Source organism: Anomaloglossus baeobatrachus, chromosome 7 (genome assembly GCF_048569485.1).
Source record: "Anomaloglossus baeobatrachus isolate aAnoBae1 chromosome 7, aAnoBae1.hap1, whole genome shotgun sequence".
Taxonomy (NCBI): domain Eukaryota; kingdom Metazoa; phylum Chordata; class Amphibia; order Anura; family Aromobatidae; genus Anomaloglossus; species Anomaloglossus baeobatrachus.
In genome coordinates, this window is record NC_134359.1 from 117,937,522 (window position 1) to 117,955,519 (window position 17,998).

Genomic DNA, 17,998 nt, shown 5'->3' on the forward strand with positions numbered 1-17,998 from the left:
GAGTGAATTTGTTTAAACCAGTTATTGGCTTTCCTCCTTCTTGCTTTTGCACTAAAACTGGTGAGCCAGTGATCCCACTGGGGGTGTATAGCCAGAAGGGGAGGGGCCTTACACTTTTTAGTGTAATTGCTTTGTGTGGCCTCCGGAGGCAGTGCTATACACCCCAATCGTCTGGGTCTCCCAATAAGAGCTAGAAGAAAAGGAATTTACGGTAAGTAACAAAATTCCCTTCTTTTTTATTATAAATAGTTCCATGAAAAATAAAATAAAAAAACCCCACACAATACTTGCCTCCTGGACTTCTCCTTTGATCTCTGCACTGTCTATCTTGGCAGTCATGTGACCGCTGCAGCTGATCAGCAGTCGGGCAGTTGCTGCAGCTCTGACTATTCCATCAGATTGAAAGCCTGTTGTGACAGAAAAGTGAAGGCTGCAGCTAATCACCCACAGCAGTGGTGTGACTGCCAGGATGGACTGATCAGAGATTGCAGGGCTGGTCTAGGAGGTAAGGCCCTTTTCACACATCAGTTTGTCAGTCATAATCCATCGAATTTAAAAAAAAAAACCAAAACACTGATCCGGCGACTGATGCCGCTGGATTTGTTTTTTTTTTCTCACCGACTTGTATTAGCAACATATTGCTATGGATGGCCTTACATTTCATCCATCACGCGAAGGATCTGGTGAAAACTGTCTGTTGGGCGGAGACAACAGACAAAGTAACGTTTTTTGTCTACGTCAAAAAAACGGACAGCGACAGATCTATCACCGTCCATCGTTTGGTAGAATGGAAGCCCATGGGTGCCAGGATCCATCGTAATCTGTCAAATGACGGAATCCGGCAACAGATTCCATTTTTTTAAACTGAGCATGCTCCTAATTATTATTTAGCCCCCAGCTAGTCGGATCTGTCGCATCGGTTTTTCCACAATCTGCATCGGATCCGTCGAGAAGACGGATTGTGACTGATGGCAAAAAACTGATGTGTGAAAGGGGCCTTAGTTTCACTTTTCTTTCTGTGTGCTTGCTCTGTGGAGCGGATCTATTAAAAAGTTTAGTTTTTTTTTTTAGTAGTGAACAACCCCTTTAATTCTCATATATTCATTTTTTTTTTTCTTAAATCGATATCCCGTTGACTCCTCCTGTACAGATGATGCTTAGTTCTGTAAGGTTCACCTATTTCACCAGCCATGACGCGATTTGACTCCAGAATTATTTTTTTTTTTTATCTCTAGCGTTAAGTTAAAACACTTTGAGAAGTTCCAGGACACGACGGAGGCGCTGGCAGGTAAGCCCGAGCCCAGCATCTGCGCACCACCTTATTAGGCACTGTTGCCGATGATGGATTGTTCTTATGATGAAACACGATGATTTCTTCGGCGCTCCATTGGGAGACCCAGACGATTGGGTGTATAGCTACTGCCTCCGGAGGCCACACAAAGCATTACACTAAAAAGTGTAAGGCCCCTCCCCTTCTGGCTATACACCCCCCGTGGGATCACGGGCTGCTCAGTTTTCAAGCTTTGTGCGAAGGAGGTCAGACATCCACGCATAGCTCCACTGTTTAGTCAGCAGTAGCTGCTGACTATATCGGATGGAAGAAAAGAGGGCCCATATAGGGCCCCCAGCATGCTCCCTTCTCACCCCACTCTTGTTGGCGGTGTTTGTTAAGGTTGAGGTACCCATTGCGGGTACGGAGGCTGGAGCCCACATGCTGTTTTCCTTCCCCATCCCCCTGAGGGCTCTGGTGAAGTGGGATCTTACCGGCCTCCAGGCTCTGAGGCCGGGCTCCATCCACAGACCCGGAGATCCTGCTGGATACGGAGCTGGGTACCGTCAGGGACAAGGCCCTGCAACATTCAGGTACTCTGTGTCCCCGTACAGACAGGCACAGACACACTCCAGAGTTGCTGGGTGTTCTAGTGCGCCGGGGACAGTAGCGCTGCGCGCTTGGGTTATACTCACTGCAGCTTAGCTGAGTGAGTTTATGTGTGGGGAACTACCGCGCCGGCCGCCCCCGGAGACTGCGGCGCGGCTGAGACTTGTGGTGCGCCGGGGACTTCGCGCCGACCGTGCTTTTACGACGGCAGCGCTTATAAATCTAGTCCCCGGCTTCTGCGGCCTAGTTACGTTTCGTTCCCGCCCCCAGCCCTGTCAGTCAGGGAAGGGGAGAGACGCTGTACAATAGTCAGCGCCGAGGGCTGGAGTCTTATTTACATACTCCAGCCCTCTCACTGGGCACAGTGGGACGCCAGTTTCCCGCTCTTTGTCTGCAGCACGCCCACGGCCCGCCCCTCTTCACAGGACGCCGGCAGCCATTCCTGCACGCAGTCTGAGCTGGAGAACGGACATAGCCCTGGGAGACCCAGACAGGGGATTCTGGCGACCACACACCCGCTGTTAAGCGGGCGGTAAGCAGCACCTAGGTGCTGACCCCACTAGTGCCACAGTGTTGTTTTGTGTACTTTTGTCTGTACCTATATATTGCACTGTACGGTCGCTTCTTGGCTTATACCCCTATATTGCTCTGAGGAGACAACAGCATGTCATCCGCAAAAAGCAAGGGTGCCAAGGCACGGGCTTTATATGCTGCCTGTACCGCATGTGGGGCTGATCTACCGGCAGGTTCCACTGACCCCCATTGTGTGCAATGTTCGGTCCCTGTGCCACTTCGTCAGCCGGAGTCTATGCTAGTAGTGGCCCAGGCAGAGACGCCTGTGAACCCTGCCCCGGTGACGGGGACAGAGTTTGCAGTTTTTGCTGATAAGATGTCTGTGACTATGACAAAAATTCTAGACACTTTGCAGTCCAGGCCGGTCACTCAGACCATGGGCGCTGCTGATTCAATGTTCCCCGGTCCCCCTCAGTTGGAACTAATCCGTGCTCCAAGGGGGTCCCAGGCATCACAGGCTGAAGGCTCTGACTCGGACGACAGTCCCAGGCAGCCTAAGCGAGCTCGCTGGGAGAGACCCTCGGCGTCATCACGCTGGTCAGGGTCTCAGCGAGAGGATTCTCTGTATGATGAGACAGAGCTAGGTGATCAGGAGTCTAATCCTGAGACTGCTCTCAACCTGGATACCCCTGATGGTGACGCCATGGTGAATGATCTTATAGCGGCCATCAATAGACTGCTGGATATTTCTCCTCCAGCGGAGGAGGCAGCAGCACAGCAGGAGAAATTCCATTTCAGGTATCCCAAACGTAAATTGAGTACTTTTCTGGACCACGCTGACTTCAGAGAAGCAGTCCAGAAACACCATGCTTATCCAGATAAGCGTTTCTCCAAACGTCTTAAGGATACACGTTATCCCTTTCCCCCTGACGTGGTCAAACGCTGGACCCAGTGTCCAAAGGTGGACCCCCCAATCTCCAGGCTTGCGGCTAGATCCATAGTTGCAGTGGAAGATGGGGCTTCACTTAAAGATGCCAATGACAGACAGATGGACCTTTGGTTGAAATCTGTCTATGAAGCTATCGGCGCGTCGTTTGCTCCAGCATTCGCAGCCGTGTGGGCACTCCAAGCTATTTCAGCTGGTCTGGCGCAGGTGGACTCTGTCATACGTCCATCAGTGCCGCAAGTGGCGTCCTTGACCTCGCAAATGTCTGCGTTTGCGACTTACGCTATCAATGCGGTCTTGGACTCTACCAGCCGTACGTCAATGGCGTCCGCCAACTCTGTGGTTTTACGCAGAGCCTTATGGTTAAAGGAATGGAAAGCAGATTCTGCTTCCAAAAAATGCTTAACCAGTTTGCCATTATCTCAAGACAGACTGTTTGGTGAGCAATTGGCTGAAATCATTAAACAGTCCAAGGGTAAGGACTCTTCCTTACCCCAGCCCAGATCAAGCAAACCTCAACAGTGGAGGGGACAGTCGAGGTTTCGGTCCTTTCGAGGTTCGGGCAGGGCCCAATTCTCCTCGTCCAAAAGGACTCAGAAGGAGCAGAGGAGCTCAGATTCCTGGCGGACTCACTCACGCCCAAAGAAAGCAGCCGGAGGAACCGCTTCCAAGCCGGCTGCCTCATGACTTTCGGCCTCCTCTCTCCGCATCCTCGGTCGGTGGCAGGCTCTCCCGCTTTTGCGGCATTTGGCTGCCACAGGTCAAGGACCGGTGGGTAACAGACATTTTGTCTCACGGGTACCGGATAGAGTTCAGTTCTCGTCCTCCGCCTCGGTTCTTCAGAACTTCCCCACATCCCGACCGAGCCGATGCTCTTCTGCAGGCGGTGTGCTCTCTAAGGGCAGAAGGAGTGGTGATCCCTGTTCCTCTTCAGGAACGAGGTCAAGGTTTTTACTCCAATCTGTTTGTGGTGCCAAAAAAGGACGGCTCTTTCCGTCCTGTTCTGGACCTAAAACTGCTCAACAAGCACGTGAAAACCAGGCGGTTCCGGATGGAATCTCTCCGCTCCGTCATTGCCTCGATGTCTCAAGGAGATTTCCTAGCATCAATAGACATCAAGGATGCTTATCTCCACGTGCCGATTGCTCCAGAGCACCAGCGTTTTCTACGCTTCGTTATAGGAGACGAACACCTTCAGTTCGTAGCCCTGCCATTTGGTCTGGCGACAGCCCCACGGGTTTTCACCAAGGTCATGGCAGCAGTGGTAGCAGTCTTGCACTCTCAGGGACACTCGGTGATCCCTTACTTGGACGATCTACTTGTCAAGGCACCCTCTCAAGAGGCATGCCAACACAGCCTGAACGTTGCGCTGGAGACTCTCCAGACTTTCGGGTGGATCATCAACTTTTCAAAGTCAAATCTGTCACCGACCCAATCACTAACATATCTTGGCATGGAGTTTCATACTCTCTCAGCGATAGTGAAGCTTCCGATGGACAAGCAGCGTTCACTACAGACAGGGGTGCACTCTCTCCTTCAAGGCCAGTCGCACCCCTTAAGACGCCTCATGCACTTCCTCGGGAAGATGGTGGCAGCAATGGAGGCAGTCCCGTTTGCGCAGTTTCATCTGCGCCCACTTCAATGGGACATTCTCCGCCAATGGGACGGGAAGTCGACGTCCTTAGACAGGAAAGTCTCCCTTTCCCAGACGGCCAAGGACTCTCTTCAATGGTGGCTTCTTCCCACCTCATTATCACAAGGAAGGTCCTTCCTACCCCCATCCTGGGCGGTGGTCACGACAGACGCGAGTCTGTCAGGGTGGGGAGCAGTTTTTCTCCACCACAGGGCTCAGGGTACGTGGACTCAGCAGGAGTCCACCCTTCAGATCAATGTTCTGGAAATCAGGGCAGTGTATCTTGCCCTACAAGCCTTCCAGCAGTGGCTGGAAGGAAAGCAGATCCGAATTCAGTCGGACAACTCCACAGCGGTGGCATACATCAACCACCAAGGCGGGACACGCAGTCGGCAAGCCTTCCAGGAAGTCCGGCGGATTCTGATGTGGGTGGAAGCCACGGCCTCCACCATATCCGCAGTTCACATCCCCGGCGTAGAAAACTGGGAAGCGGACTTCCTCAGTCGCCAGGGTATGGACGCAGGGGAATGGTCCCTTCACCCGGACGTGTTTCAGGAAATCTGTCGCCGCTGGGGAAGGCCGGACGTCGACCTAATGGCGTCCCGGCACAACAACAAGGTCCCAACTTTCATGGCACGGTCTCGCGATCACAGAGCTCTGGCGGCAGACGCCTTAGTGCAAGATTGGTCGCAGTTCCAGCTGCCCTATGTGTTTCCCCCTCTGGCACTCTTGCCCAGAGTGCTACGCAAGATCAGGTCCGATTGCCGCCGCGTCCTGCTCGTCGCCCCAGACTGGCCGAGGAGGTCGTGGTATCCGGATCTGTGGCATCTCACGGTCGGCCAACCGTGGGCGCTACCAGACCGGCCAGACTTACTGTCACAAGGGCCGTTTTTCCATCTGAATTCTACGGCCCTGAACCTGACTGTGTGGCCATTGAGTCCTGGATACTAGCATCTTCAGGATTATCTCAAGGGGTCGTGGCCACCATGAGACAGGCTAGGAAGCCCACGTCTGCTAAGATCTACCACAGAACGTGGAAGATTTTCTTATCCTGGTGCTCGGCACAGGGAGTGTCCCCCTGGCCATTTGCATTGCCTACCTTTCTTTCCTTCCTGCAATCTGGTTTGGAAAAAGGCTTATCGCTCGGCTCCCTTAAAGGGCAAGTCTCAGCGCTATCGGTATTTTTTCAAAAGCGTCTAGCACGACTTCCTCAGGTACGCACGTTCCTGCAGGGGGTTTGTCACATCGTCCCTCCGTACAAACGGCCGTTAGATCCATGGGATCTGAACAGGGTACTAGTTGCTCTCCAGAAGCCGCCCTTCGAGCCTCTGAAGGATGTTTCACTTTCTCGACTCTCACAGAAAGTGGCCTTTCTGGTAGCGGTCACGTCTCTTCGGAGGGTATCCGAGCTGGCAGCGCTGTCATCCAAAGCTCCCTTCCTGGTTTTTCACCAGGACAAGGTAGTGCTGCGCCCGATTCAGGAGTTTCTCCCTAAGGTGGTATCCTCTTTTCATCTCAATCAGGATATCTCCTTACCTTCCTTTTGTCCTCATCCAGTTCATCGGTATGAAAAGGATTTGCATTTGTTGGATCTCGTGAGAGCACTCAGAATCTACATTTCCCGCACGGCGCCCCTGCGCCGCTCGGATGCACTCTTTGTCCTTGTCGCTGGTAAGCGCAAAGGATCGCAGGCTTCCAAATCCACCCTGGCTCGATGGATCAAGGAACCAATTCTTGAAGCCTACCGTTCTGCTGGGCTTCCGGTTCCATCAGGGCTGAAGGCCCATTCTACCAGAGCCGTGGGTGCGTCCTGGGCATTACGACACCAGGCTACGGCTCAACAGGTGTGCCAGGCAGCTACCTGGTCGAGTCTGCACACTTTCACCAAACATTATCAGGTGCATACCTACGCTTCGGCGGACGCCAGCCTAGGTAGAAGAGTCCTGCAGGCGGCGGTTGCCTCCTCGTAGGGGAGGGCTGTTTTGCAGCTCTAACTTGAGGTATTAATTTACCCACCCAGGGACTGCTTTTGGACGTCCCAATCGTCTGGGTCTCCCAATGGAGCGCCGAAGAAGAAGGGAATTTTGTTACTTACCGTAAATTCCTTTTCTTCTAGCTCCAATTGGGAGACCCAGCACCCGCCCTGTTTCCTTCGGGATTTTTGTTTTTTTCGGGTACACATGTTGTTCATGTTGAACGGTTTCAGTTCTCCGATGTTACTTCGGATTGAATTTGTTTAAACCAGTTATTGGCTTTCCTCCTTCTTGCTTTAGCACTAAAACTGAGCAGCCCGTGATCCCACGGGGGGTGTATAGCCAGAAGGGGAGGGGCCTTACACTTTTTAGTGTAATGCTTTGTGTGGCCTCCGGAGGCAGTAGCTATACACCCAATCGTCTGGGTCTCCCAATTGGAGCTAGAAGAAAAGGAATTTACGGTAAGTAACAAAATTCCCTTCTTTACCTTAAGATTTCGTCACTACCACTGAGGCAACATTATCTACAAAGCTTCTGTCATCCGTGCCCGCTCCTGGCGAAATATGGGGGCATTTGCTTCACCTAATGGACAGCTGAGAATGGGGCCTAAGGGAAATGTTTTTGTCGTCCACTTTTAAGCCTTAGGCTATGTGCCCACAGGACTTTGTACCTGCGGATATATCCACAGGTACGTCCGGAGGTTCCCCGCAGCTGCTCCCCGGAAACTGCAGCTATTCATATCTGCGATTAAACCTGCGGACTTTCGTGCGACTTACCTGCGGAAATCCCGTCCTCTATCTCCATAGTGGAGGGCCGGGATTTCTGCAGGAATAATTGACATGCAGTTATGTGCAGCTGCAGGACATCCGCAGCATATTCCGCAGCCACACATTCCACAGCATGGACACAGCACTCCCCATGTCCCATAGGATAACATGGGGAGTGTCTGTACTTGCTAAAACCTGCGGATTTATCTAGAAAATCCAGATAAATCTGCAGGTTTTCCGCGGCAAAATCCGCGGGTACAGTAACAGAGTCCCGTGGCCACATAGCCTTATAGGCAAGTCAGCGAAGTAAAAAGGAGCTGTCATCCTAGCTACATTACCTTCCTACAGGAACAGCAGAACATCTGATTAATGTTATGGTTTTGTAGCAGAAAGTGACCTTACCCTGTCCCTCTAGAGACTAAAGATCCTGCACTGTGTATGGGGAAAGAGGGGGATGCAGCTGCCTCATCAGTTATTGTGGAGGTGTTTGCTTTACTCAATCAGGTTACATCATGTAGAGGGTGTGCACCCTGCTACCCTGAAATATAAAAACTAGATAGAAAACCTGCGACTGGGCGGGAATGAGTCAACATATGAAAATCAGCAACCAAAAATTTAAGTTTTTTTTGTTTTGTTTTTTTCCATCCCTCAGCGGCCACTGCTTTGGTAGAAGGAAAGATCAGCAAAAACTTAAAGAAGGTCCTAAGGAAAATTGCAGCAAAAGAAGCGCATGAGCAGCTGGCAATCGCCGATGCCAAGCTCGGAGGTGTTATTAAGGTATTAGTGTGGGACAGCTCGTCCTCTACTTCCACATGGTTTGTTGAAGATCCTTATTTTCTCATGAGCTGATCGGGTTCCTCCATGTTCATACCTTTAGGATAAGGTGAACCTCAGCTGTGTGCACAGTGCAATGGTGACGGAGCTCATGAGGGGGATTCGCAACCAGGTAGATGGTCTCATTACCGGACTCTCCACTCGGGAGATGGCTGCAATGTCCCTTGGCTTGGCCCACAGGTAACACATTTCTTTCTTTATCTTCCAGATCTAAAATATACTTGACCCATTTAGAACCAATGTGAATGCCCAGAAGTAGATTGGAGGGGAGCTGCACTTTGTGGTGTGATCACTATTGTACAGTTATATAGATACAATCAATGAGAAACACTGGAGTAATTTGGACTCATAATATTTTTATATGTTTGAAATTTACAGGGAGTCTGACCGCAGCATTTAACCTGCCCAAGCTATATACACGGAGCTCTTTCAAAGACAAGTCCAGCCAATATCTTTACATGGCCAGTCCTTTCCTCCATTGCTGAGAAATCAGTATTTGAGTTGATATGTAAATGAGGCTAAAAGAGTATGCTAGATCTAAAGCCTCCGCCACTCCAGCTCTATTCCCTGCCCAGCGCTGTCCTCTCCTGCTTGACTGATGGCTCCTTTGCTGGAGGTCACACAGCATAGAGGCTGTAGGTCAAGCAGGAGGAGGTGGCGGTGCTGTGTGGGGAGTAGAGCTGGAGTGACAGAGGCTTCAGATCTACAAATAATTCTATAGACCCAATATTCAAACGCTGATTTGTCAGTAATGGATGATCGGACTGGCCATGTACAGGCATTGCTGGACTTGTCTTTCACAAAGCTACATACATATAGAACATGCCTGTATGAATTTAACTCTTTAAAGGTATCTAATAACAGCGGTGTTATTTAGCGCACAACTCAATTCAGATATCAATCTGCAGTTTTATTTTTCTAATAGAAATAATAAAGGTATTTATCTAGTATTATTTCTACAAGTTGCACTATTTATGCAGAGGATATTTCTGTAATATAAAATGAGGATAACTGGTATACTTGCCCTTTGCATATAGTATTAATGAAGCCTAGCATCATTACTAGACGGTCTTGGCTTGAAGGTACATGACTTCCTATACATGAACAGTTTTACTTTTGCCATTATTGACATTTTTGGACTAAAATACAACCCTTAAGCAGCATGTCTATGTGACGTACAGATGCTTTTTACTTGAGGCCTTTATTGATGATTGCCTCTTAGTGCAATGTCAATGATTTACATATTTTGCATGCCTACTTTTTGGAACACTGTTGATCTCTTTTCAGTGCTTGCAGTACGGCAGCTCAGTGGTTAGCACTGTACAGAGGGCGGCAAGGTGGCTCAATGGTTAGCACTGTACAGAGGGTGGCACAGTGATTAGCTTTGTACTGTGGGCAGTACGGTGGCTCGGTGGTTAGCACTGCAGCAATGGAGTCCTTGGTGCAAATCCCACCAAGGACAACATCTGCAAGAAGTTTAGAAGTTTGGGGGGGTTTCTCCCCGTGTTTGCTTGTTTCATCCTATAGTCCGAAGATTTACTGATAGGGAACTTGGTGTGAGGCCCAATGGGGACAGCGTTGATAATGTCAGTAAAGCACTGCAGAATATCATGGCACTAGATAATTAAGGCGTAATATATAAATTGCTTGTTGTGAATAGGTATTTGCTTTTCACTCTTCATCCTTCTCCCATGACTTACTGATTTTATATATCCGCAGCCTGTCTCGCTACAAGCTGAAGTTCAGCCCTGACAAGGTGGACACGATGATTGTACAGGCGATCTGTGAGTGTCTCATGAAATCCGTCATTTGTTGGTGAAATAAAATCCTGTAAATGTAAAGCTGCTTTGATATAATGTTTTTCTTCTTTTTCGCTCTATTGGGAGACCCAGACAATTGGGTGTATAGGCTGTCGCTCCATTGGGAGACCCAGACAGTTGGGTGTATAGCTTCTGCCTCCGGAGGCCACACAAAGTATTACACTTAAAAGTGTAAAGCCCCTCCCCTTCTGCCTATACACCCCCCGTGCCTCACGGGCTCCTCAGTTTTTATGCTTTGTGCGAAGGAGGCTGACATCCACGCATAGCTCCACATCTTAGTCAGCAGCAGCTGCTGACTAGGTCGGATGGAAGAAAAGAGGGCCCATAACAGGGCCCCCAGCATGCTCCCTTCTCACCCCACTCTGGTCGGCGGTGCTGTTAAGGTTGAGGTACTCATTGCTAGTACATAGGCAGGAGCCACATGCTGTTTTCCTTCCCCATCCCTTAATGGGCTCTGGGTGAAGTGGGATCCTAATCGGTCTCCAGGCACTGGGACCGTGCTCCCTCCGCAGCCCCTGGGGAATCTGCTGGACAGGAGCCGGGTATCGTCAGGGACAAGGCCCTGCTACTGTGAGGTACTCTGTGTCCCCTTGGGGGACCGCGCATGGAGCGCTTGTGCCATACACACTGCAGCACTGCTGGGTGTGTTAGTGCGCCGGGGACTACCGCGCCGACCGCGCTTATTTGCCGGCCGCACTTATAACTTTAGTCCCCGGCTTTTGCGGCCTAGTATCGCATATTCCCGCCCCCAGGCCTGCCAGTCAGGGGAAGGGCGGAGCACTGCACAGGACGTCAGCGCTGAGGGCTGGAGCATACTTTGTATCCTCCCCCCTCACTCAGCACAGTGGGGCATCAGATTCCCGCACTTTCTAGGGCACGCCCACGGCCCCCTCCTCCACACAGAACGCCGGCAGCCATTCCTGTCAGCACTTCTGACGCTGGAGAGGAGAGACAACACGGCTCTGGGAGGCCCAGGCAGGGAATCTGGTGATCACACAACCGCTTTGAGCGGTCGGTAAGCAGCACCTGTGGTGCTGGCCCCACTGAGTGCCGAAGTGTACATATATATATATATGCTTATATGCTATACATTTACACTGTACGGTCGCACTGTTGATTTTTGGCTATATACCCTCCTGGATTGTACTCAGACGAGACAACAGCATGTCGTCCGCAAAAAGCAAGGGTGCCAAAGCACAGGCTTACTTTGCAACCTGTACCTCATGTGCGGCTATACTACCGGCAGGTTCCACCGATCCTCATTGTGTGCAATGCTCGGCCCCTGTGGCACTTACTCAGCCGGAGCCTCTGCTACTGGTGGCCCAGGTGGAACCACCTGCTACCACTGTCCAGGTGACAGGGACGGAGTTTGCAGTATTTGCTGACAAACTGTCTGAGAGTATGGATAAATGGTCTGCTAAGATACTAGAAGCCTTGCAGTCCAGGCCGGTAACACAGGCCCCGGGCACTGTTGAATCATTGACCCCAGGCCCCCCTCAGTTGGAACAGCAAAGTGCTCCTGGGGTGACCCATAGGTCCCAGGGTGAGGTCTCTGACACGGACCGCAGTCCCAGGCCGCCTAAGCGGGCTCGCTGGGAGCTTCCCTCGACTTCATCACACTGTTCAGAGTCTCAGCAGGAGGACTCTCTGGAGGATGAAGCGGAGGTAGCAGATCAGGATTCTGATCCTGAGGCCGCTCTCAACCTAGATACGCCTGAAGGTGACGCCATAGTGAATGACCTTATAGCGACCATCAATCAGGTGTTGGATATTTCTCCCCCAGCTCCTCCAATTGAGGAGTCAGCTTCTCAGCAGGAGAAGTTTCCCAAGCGTACAATGAGTACGTTTCTGGATCACTCTGACTTCAGAGAGGCAGTCCAGAAACACCGAGCTTGTCCAGATAAGCGTTTTTCCAAGCGCCTTAAGGATACACGTTATCCCTTCCCCCCTGATGTTGTCAAGGGCTGGGCTCAGTGTCCCAAGGTGGATCCTCCAGTCTCCAGACTGGCGGCTAGATCCATAGTTGCAGTGGAAGATGGGGCTTCACTCAAAGATGCCACTGACAGATGGAGCTCTGGTTGAAATCCATCTATGAAGCTATCGGCGCGTCTTTTGCTCCAGCATTCGCAGCCGTATGGGCACTCCAAGCTATCTCAGCTTGTCATGCGCAGATTAATGCAGTCACACGTACGTCTGCTCCGCAAGTGGTGTCCTTAACCTCTCAGGCGTCGGCGTTTGCGTCCTACGCCATTAATGCTGTCCTGGACTCTGCGAGCCGTACGGCGGTAGCATCCGCCAATTCGGTGGCAGTCCGCAGGGCCATGTGGCTACGTGAATGGAAGGCAGACTCTGCTTCCAAAAAGTTCTTAACCGGTTTGCCTTTTTCTGGCGACCGCCTGTTTGGTGAGCGATTGGATGAAATCATTAAACAATCCAAGGGAAAGGACTCATCCTTACCCCAGTCCAAACCAAACAGACCTCAACCACGGAAGGTACAATCGAGGTTTCGGTCCTTTCGGTCCGCGGGCAGGTCTCAACAGGGGAATGGTCCCTTCACCCGGACGTGTTTCAGGAGATCTGTTGCCGCTGGGGGATGCCGGACGTCGACCTAATGGCGTCCCGGCACAACAACAAGGTCCCGACATTCATGGCACGGTCTCAAGATCACAGAGCTCTGGCGGCAGACGCCTTAGTTCAGGATTGGTCGCAGTTTCAACTCCCTTATGTGTTTCCTCCTCTGGCACTGTTGCCCAGAGTGTTACGCAAGATCAGGGCCGACTGCCGCCGCGCCATCCTCGTCGCTCCAGACTGGCCGAGGAGGTCGTGGTATCCGGATCTGTGGCATCTCACGGTGGGCCAACCGTGGGCACTACCAGACCGACCAGACTTGCTGTCTCAAGGGCCGTTTTTCCATCTGAATTCTGCGGCCCTCAACCTGACTGTGTGGCCATTGAGTCCTGGATCCTAGCGTCTTCAGGGTTATCTCAAGAGGTCATTGCCACTATGAGACAGGCTAGGAAGCCAACATCCGCCAAGATCTACCACAGGACGTGGAGGATATTCTTATCTTGGTGCTCTGATCAGGGTTTTTCTCCCTGGCCATTTGCCTTGCCCACTTTTCTTTCCTTCCTTCAATCCGGATTGGAAAAAGGTTTGTCGCTCGGATCCCTTAAGGGACAAGTCTCAGCGCTCTCTGTGTTCTTTCAGAAGCGCCTAGCCAGACTTCCACAGGTACGCACGTTCCTGCAGGGGGTTTGTCACATAGTCCCTCCTTACAAGCGGCCGTTAGAACCCTGGGATCTGAACAGGGTGCTGATGGCTCTTCAGAAACCACCTTTCGAGCCAATGAGGGATATTTCTCTCTCACGCCTTTCGCAGAAAGTGGCCTTCCTAGTAGCAGTCACATCACTTCGGAGAGTGTCTGAGCTAGCAGCGCTGTCATGCAAAGCTCCTTTCCTGGTGTTTCACCAGGACAAGGTGGTTCTGCGTCCGGTTCCGGAATTTCTCCCTAAGGTGGTATCCCCCTTTCATCTCAATCAGGATATCTCCTTACCCTCTTTTTGTCCTCATCCAGTTCACCAATGTGAAAGGGATTTGCACTTGTTAGATCTGGTGAGAGCACTCAGACTCTACATTTCTCGTACGGCGCCCCTGCGCCGCTCGGATGCACTCTTTGTCCTTGTCGCTGGCCAGCGTAAAGGGTCACAGGCTTCCAAATCAACCCTGGCTCGGTGGATCAAGGAACCAATTCTCGAAGCTTACCGATTTTCTGGGCTTCCGGTTCCCTCAGGGCTGAGGGCCCATTCTACCAGAGCCGTGGGTGCGTCCTGGGCTTTGCGGCACCAGGCTACGGCTCAGCAGGTGTGTCAGGCAGCTACCTGGTCGAGCCTGCACACTTTCACGAAACACTATCAGGTGCATACCTATGCTTCGGCAGATGCCAGCCTAGGTAGGCGAGTCCTTCAGGCGGCGGTTGCCCACCTGTAGAAAGGGGCCGTTTTACGGCTCTATTACGAGGTTTTACTTTACCCACCCAGGGACTGCTTTTGGACGTCCCAACTGTCTGGGTCTCCCAATGGAGCGACAAAGAAGAAGGGAATTTTGTTTACTGTAAATTCCTTTTCTTCTAGCTCCAATTGGGAGACCCAGCACCCGCCCCTGTTCCCTTCGGGCTGTTGTTCTTTGTGTACACATGTTGTTCATGTTGAAGGGTTTCAGTTCTCCGAAATTTCTTCGGATTGAATTTACTTTAAACCAATTTATAACTTTTCCTCCTTCTTGCTTTTGCACCAAAACTGAGGAGCCCGTGAGGCACGGGGGGTGTATAGGCAGAAGGGGAGGGGCTTTACACTTTTAAGTGTAATACTTTGTGTGGCCTCCGGAGGCAGAAGCTATACACCCAACTGTCTGGGTCTCCCAATTGGAGCTAGAAGAAAAGGAATTTACGGTAAGTAAACAAAATTCCCTTCTTTCTTTCTCTGCCTTTTCCTGCAGCCCTTCTGGATGATCTGGATAAGGAGCTGAATAATTACATCATGCGCTGCAGAGAGTGGTACGGCTGGCACTTCCCTGAGCTGGGCAAAGTCATCACCGATAACCTGGCGTACTGCAAGTGTGTGCGGGCTGTAGGTGAGCTGCAGTCCTCCATACCGCCCACCTACCTCCATTATAAGCTTATGTTCATACATTTAATCGTCCCCATTTCCCCCCAGCATTGTTCATGGTTGTGCTATTTCTGATGAATCCGCCAAGTGACGATTCGATAAAACACAGAATATTTCTAATGTCTTGATTTTGGCCGGTGATGATGACTCTATCTAATTGCCTGATTTTCTAATGAGGGCAATATCAGTCACTACTTCATCTGAGGCCTTCTAGCTCCTGGCACTGTTGACTTCTATTATTTTTATTCATTTCTGCACATGTCCAACCCCTTTATATAACAGACCACTGCCCCTCCCCCATAAACTTCCTCCCCACTATCACCGAAGGAGAGCTTGCACATCTTCTCTCAAAAGCGCACCTCACTACATGCGCACTTGACCCCATCCCATCCCACCTCCTCCCCAACCTCACCACTATCCTTATTCCCGCCTTATCCCATCTCTTCAACCTATCTCTAACAACTGGTACCTTCCCTTCTGCCTTTAAGCATGCAACAGTCACACCTATCCTAAAGAAACCTTCCCTCGACCCAACCTCTACTACCAGCTATCGACCCATATCGCTACTCCCACTTGCCTCAAAACTCCTGGAACAGCATGTCCATGCTGAACTTTCCTCCCACCTCTCCTCTAACTCTCTCTTTGACAACCTACAGTCCGGCTTCCGTCCACATCATTCCACTGAAACTGCCCTGACTAAAATCACAAATGACTTACTTACCGCCAAAGCTAACAACCACTTCTCTGTACTCCTACTTCTAGACCTATCCTCAGCCTTTGACACTGTTGACCACTCCCTGCTACTACAGATCCTCTCTTCTCTTGGTGTCAGAGACCTCGCTCTCTCTTGGATCTCTTCATACCTCTCCAACCGCACTTTTAGTGTCTCCCATTCCCACACAACCTCTTCATCCCGTTCTCTCTCTGTTGGTGTCCCTCAAGGCTCTGTCCTGGGACCCTTACTTTTTTCTATCTATACATTTGGCCTGGGACAACTCATAAAGTCCCATGGCTTCCAGTACCACCTATATGCTGATGACACTCAGATCTACCTCTCTGGTCCAGATGTCACATCTCTGCTGTCCAGAATCCCAGAGTGCCTATCTGCTATATCTTCCTTCTTTTCCTCTCGCTTCCTAAAGCTCAATATGGCCAAAACTGAACTGATCATCTTTCCTCCATCTCCCCTGCACTCTCCACCTGATCTATCCATTACAATTAATAACATCACGCTCTCCCCAGCACCCAAAGTTCGGTGCCTCGGAGTGACCTTTGACTCTGCCCTGTCCTTCATACCGCACATCCAATCCCTCACCACCTCCTGCCGTTTTCAACTCAAAAATATCTCCAGAATCCGCCCTTTTCTCAATCCCCAATCTACAAAAATTCTAGTGCACGCCCTCATAATCTCCCGCATCGACTACTGCAACATCCTCCTCTGTGGTCTCCCTGCTAACACACTCGCCCCTCTCCAGTCCATCCTTAACTCTGCTGCCCGACTGATCCACCTCTCTCCTCAATACCACCCCGCTTCTCCTCTCTGCAAGTCCCTCCACTGGCTCCCAATCTTCCACCGTATCCAATTCAAATTACTAACACTGACCTACAAAGCTATCCATAATCTGTCTCCTCCATATATCTCTGAACTAATCTCTCGCTACACTCCAAAACGTAACCTCCGGTCCTCCCAAGATCTCCTTCTATCCTCCTCTCTCATTCGCTCCTCATGCAACCGACTCCAAGACTTCTCCCGAGCATCCCCAGTCTCCTGGAACTCACTGCCTCAACACGTCAGACTATCTACTACACTCGCAAGCTTCAAACGGAACCTAAAGACTCATCTGTTCAGAAATGCCTATAACCTTCAATGACCTCACTGCTTCACCACCGTGCGGAGCTGCCGCCCCACCACCGTGCGGAGCTGCCGCCCCACCACCGTGCGGAGCTGCCGCCCCACCACCGTGCGGAGCTGCCGCCCCACCACCGTGCGGAGCTGCCGCCCCACCACCGTGCGGAGCTGCCGCCCCACCACCGTGCGGAGCTGCCGCCCCACCACCGTGCGGAGCTGCCGCCCCACCACCGTGCGGAGCTGCCGCCCCACCACCGTGCGGAGCTGCCGCCCCACCACCGTGCGGAGCTGCCGCCCCACCACCGTGCGGAGCTGCCGCCCCACCACCGTGCGGAGCTGCCGCCCCACCACCGTGCGGAGCTGCCGCCCCACCACCGTGCGGAGCTGCCGCCCCACCACCGTGCGGAGCTGCCGCCCCACCACCGTGCGGAGCTGCCGCCCCACCTACACCCCACCTACTGTCTCCTCCCCAAAATCCTTTAGGATGTAAGCCCGCAAGGGCAGGGCCCTCTTCCCCCTGTGCTAGTCTGTCTATTGTAACGTGTACATGTATTCTGTATGTAACCCCCTCATGTACAGCACCATGGAATCAATGGTGCTCTATAAATAAACAATAATAATAATAATAATAATGTCCAATTAAATGTTCCCTTTTTCCCCTTTGTCATTGACCAGGTGACCGGGTTAATTACGCCTCCTTTGACCTCTCAGAGATCCTTTCAGAGGAGGTGGAGACAGAGGTGAAGGCTGCTGCGGAGATTTCCATGGGCACCGAAGTGTCGGAGGAAGATATAAATAATATCTTACACTTGTGTGATCAGGTGAGAGTTGGATCCCTGCAAAAGAGGAGACTTTTGCACAAACAAGTGCTATGTTGCCAATGATGGATTTATCGTTGAATTGAACAGCCATGATTGGGTTCAACGTCTTCGTCACTACCACTGAGGCAACAATCAGCTAGATGTGTCCCTTAAAGGGGCGGTACCCTATTGGACAACCTCTCTATAATAGATCTACTCTTCAGAATAAAAAAAAAAAATTTCCCCTTGAACCGGTACTTCTCTTGGATTCTCTGTGCGGTCTATCCCAGTGATCATGTGACTGTTACCAATCAGCGCTC

General features: G+C 51.3%; 1 protein-coding gene and 1 non-coding gene across 3 annotated transcripts in view; both read left to right on the top strand.

Annotated features, from left to right (window-relative positions):
- Positions 1–17,998, top strand: part of NOP58 (NOP58 ribonucleoprotein) — a 36,059-nt gene that overhangs the window by 12,728 nt on the left and 5,333 nt on the right. For both annotated transcript variants that reach the window (XM_075318978.1, XM_075318979.1), the window contains exons 3-8: positions 1,236–1,288; positions 8,364–8,488; positions 8,589–8,725; positions 10,265–10,329; positions 14,860–14,994; positions 17,554–17,699. In XM_075318978.1, coding sequence (XP_075175093.1) covers positions 1,236–1,288; positions 8,364–8,488; positions 8,589–8,725; positions 10,265–10,329; positions 14,860–14,994; positions 17,554–17,699 — 661 coding nt within the window. The remainder of the gene's footprint in view (positions 1–1,235; positions 1,289–8,363; positions 8,489–8,588; positions 8,726–10,264; positions 10,330–14,859; positions 14,995–17,553; positions 17,700–17,998) is intronic.
- On the top strand, positions 17,748–17,835 carry LOC142246889 (small nucleolar RNA SNORD70). The gene has a single exon (XR_012724935.1). It is a non-coding gene; the product is annotated as a small nucleolar RNA SNORD70 (small nucleolar RNA).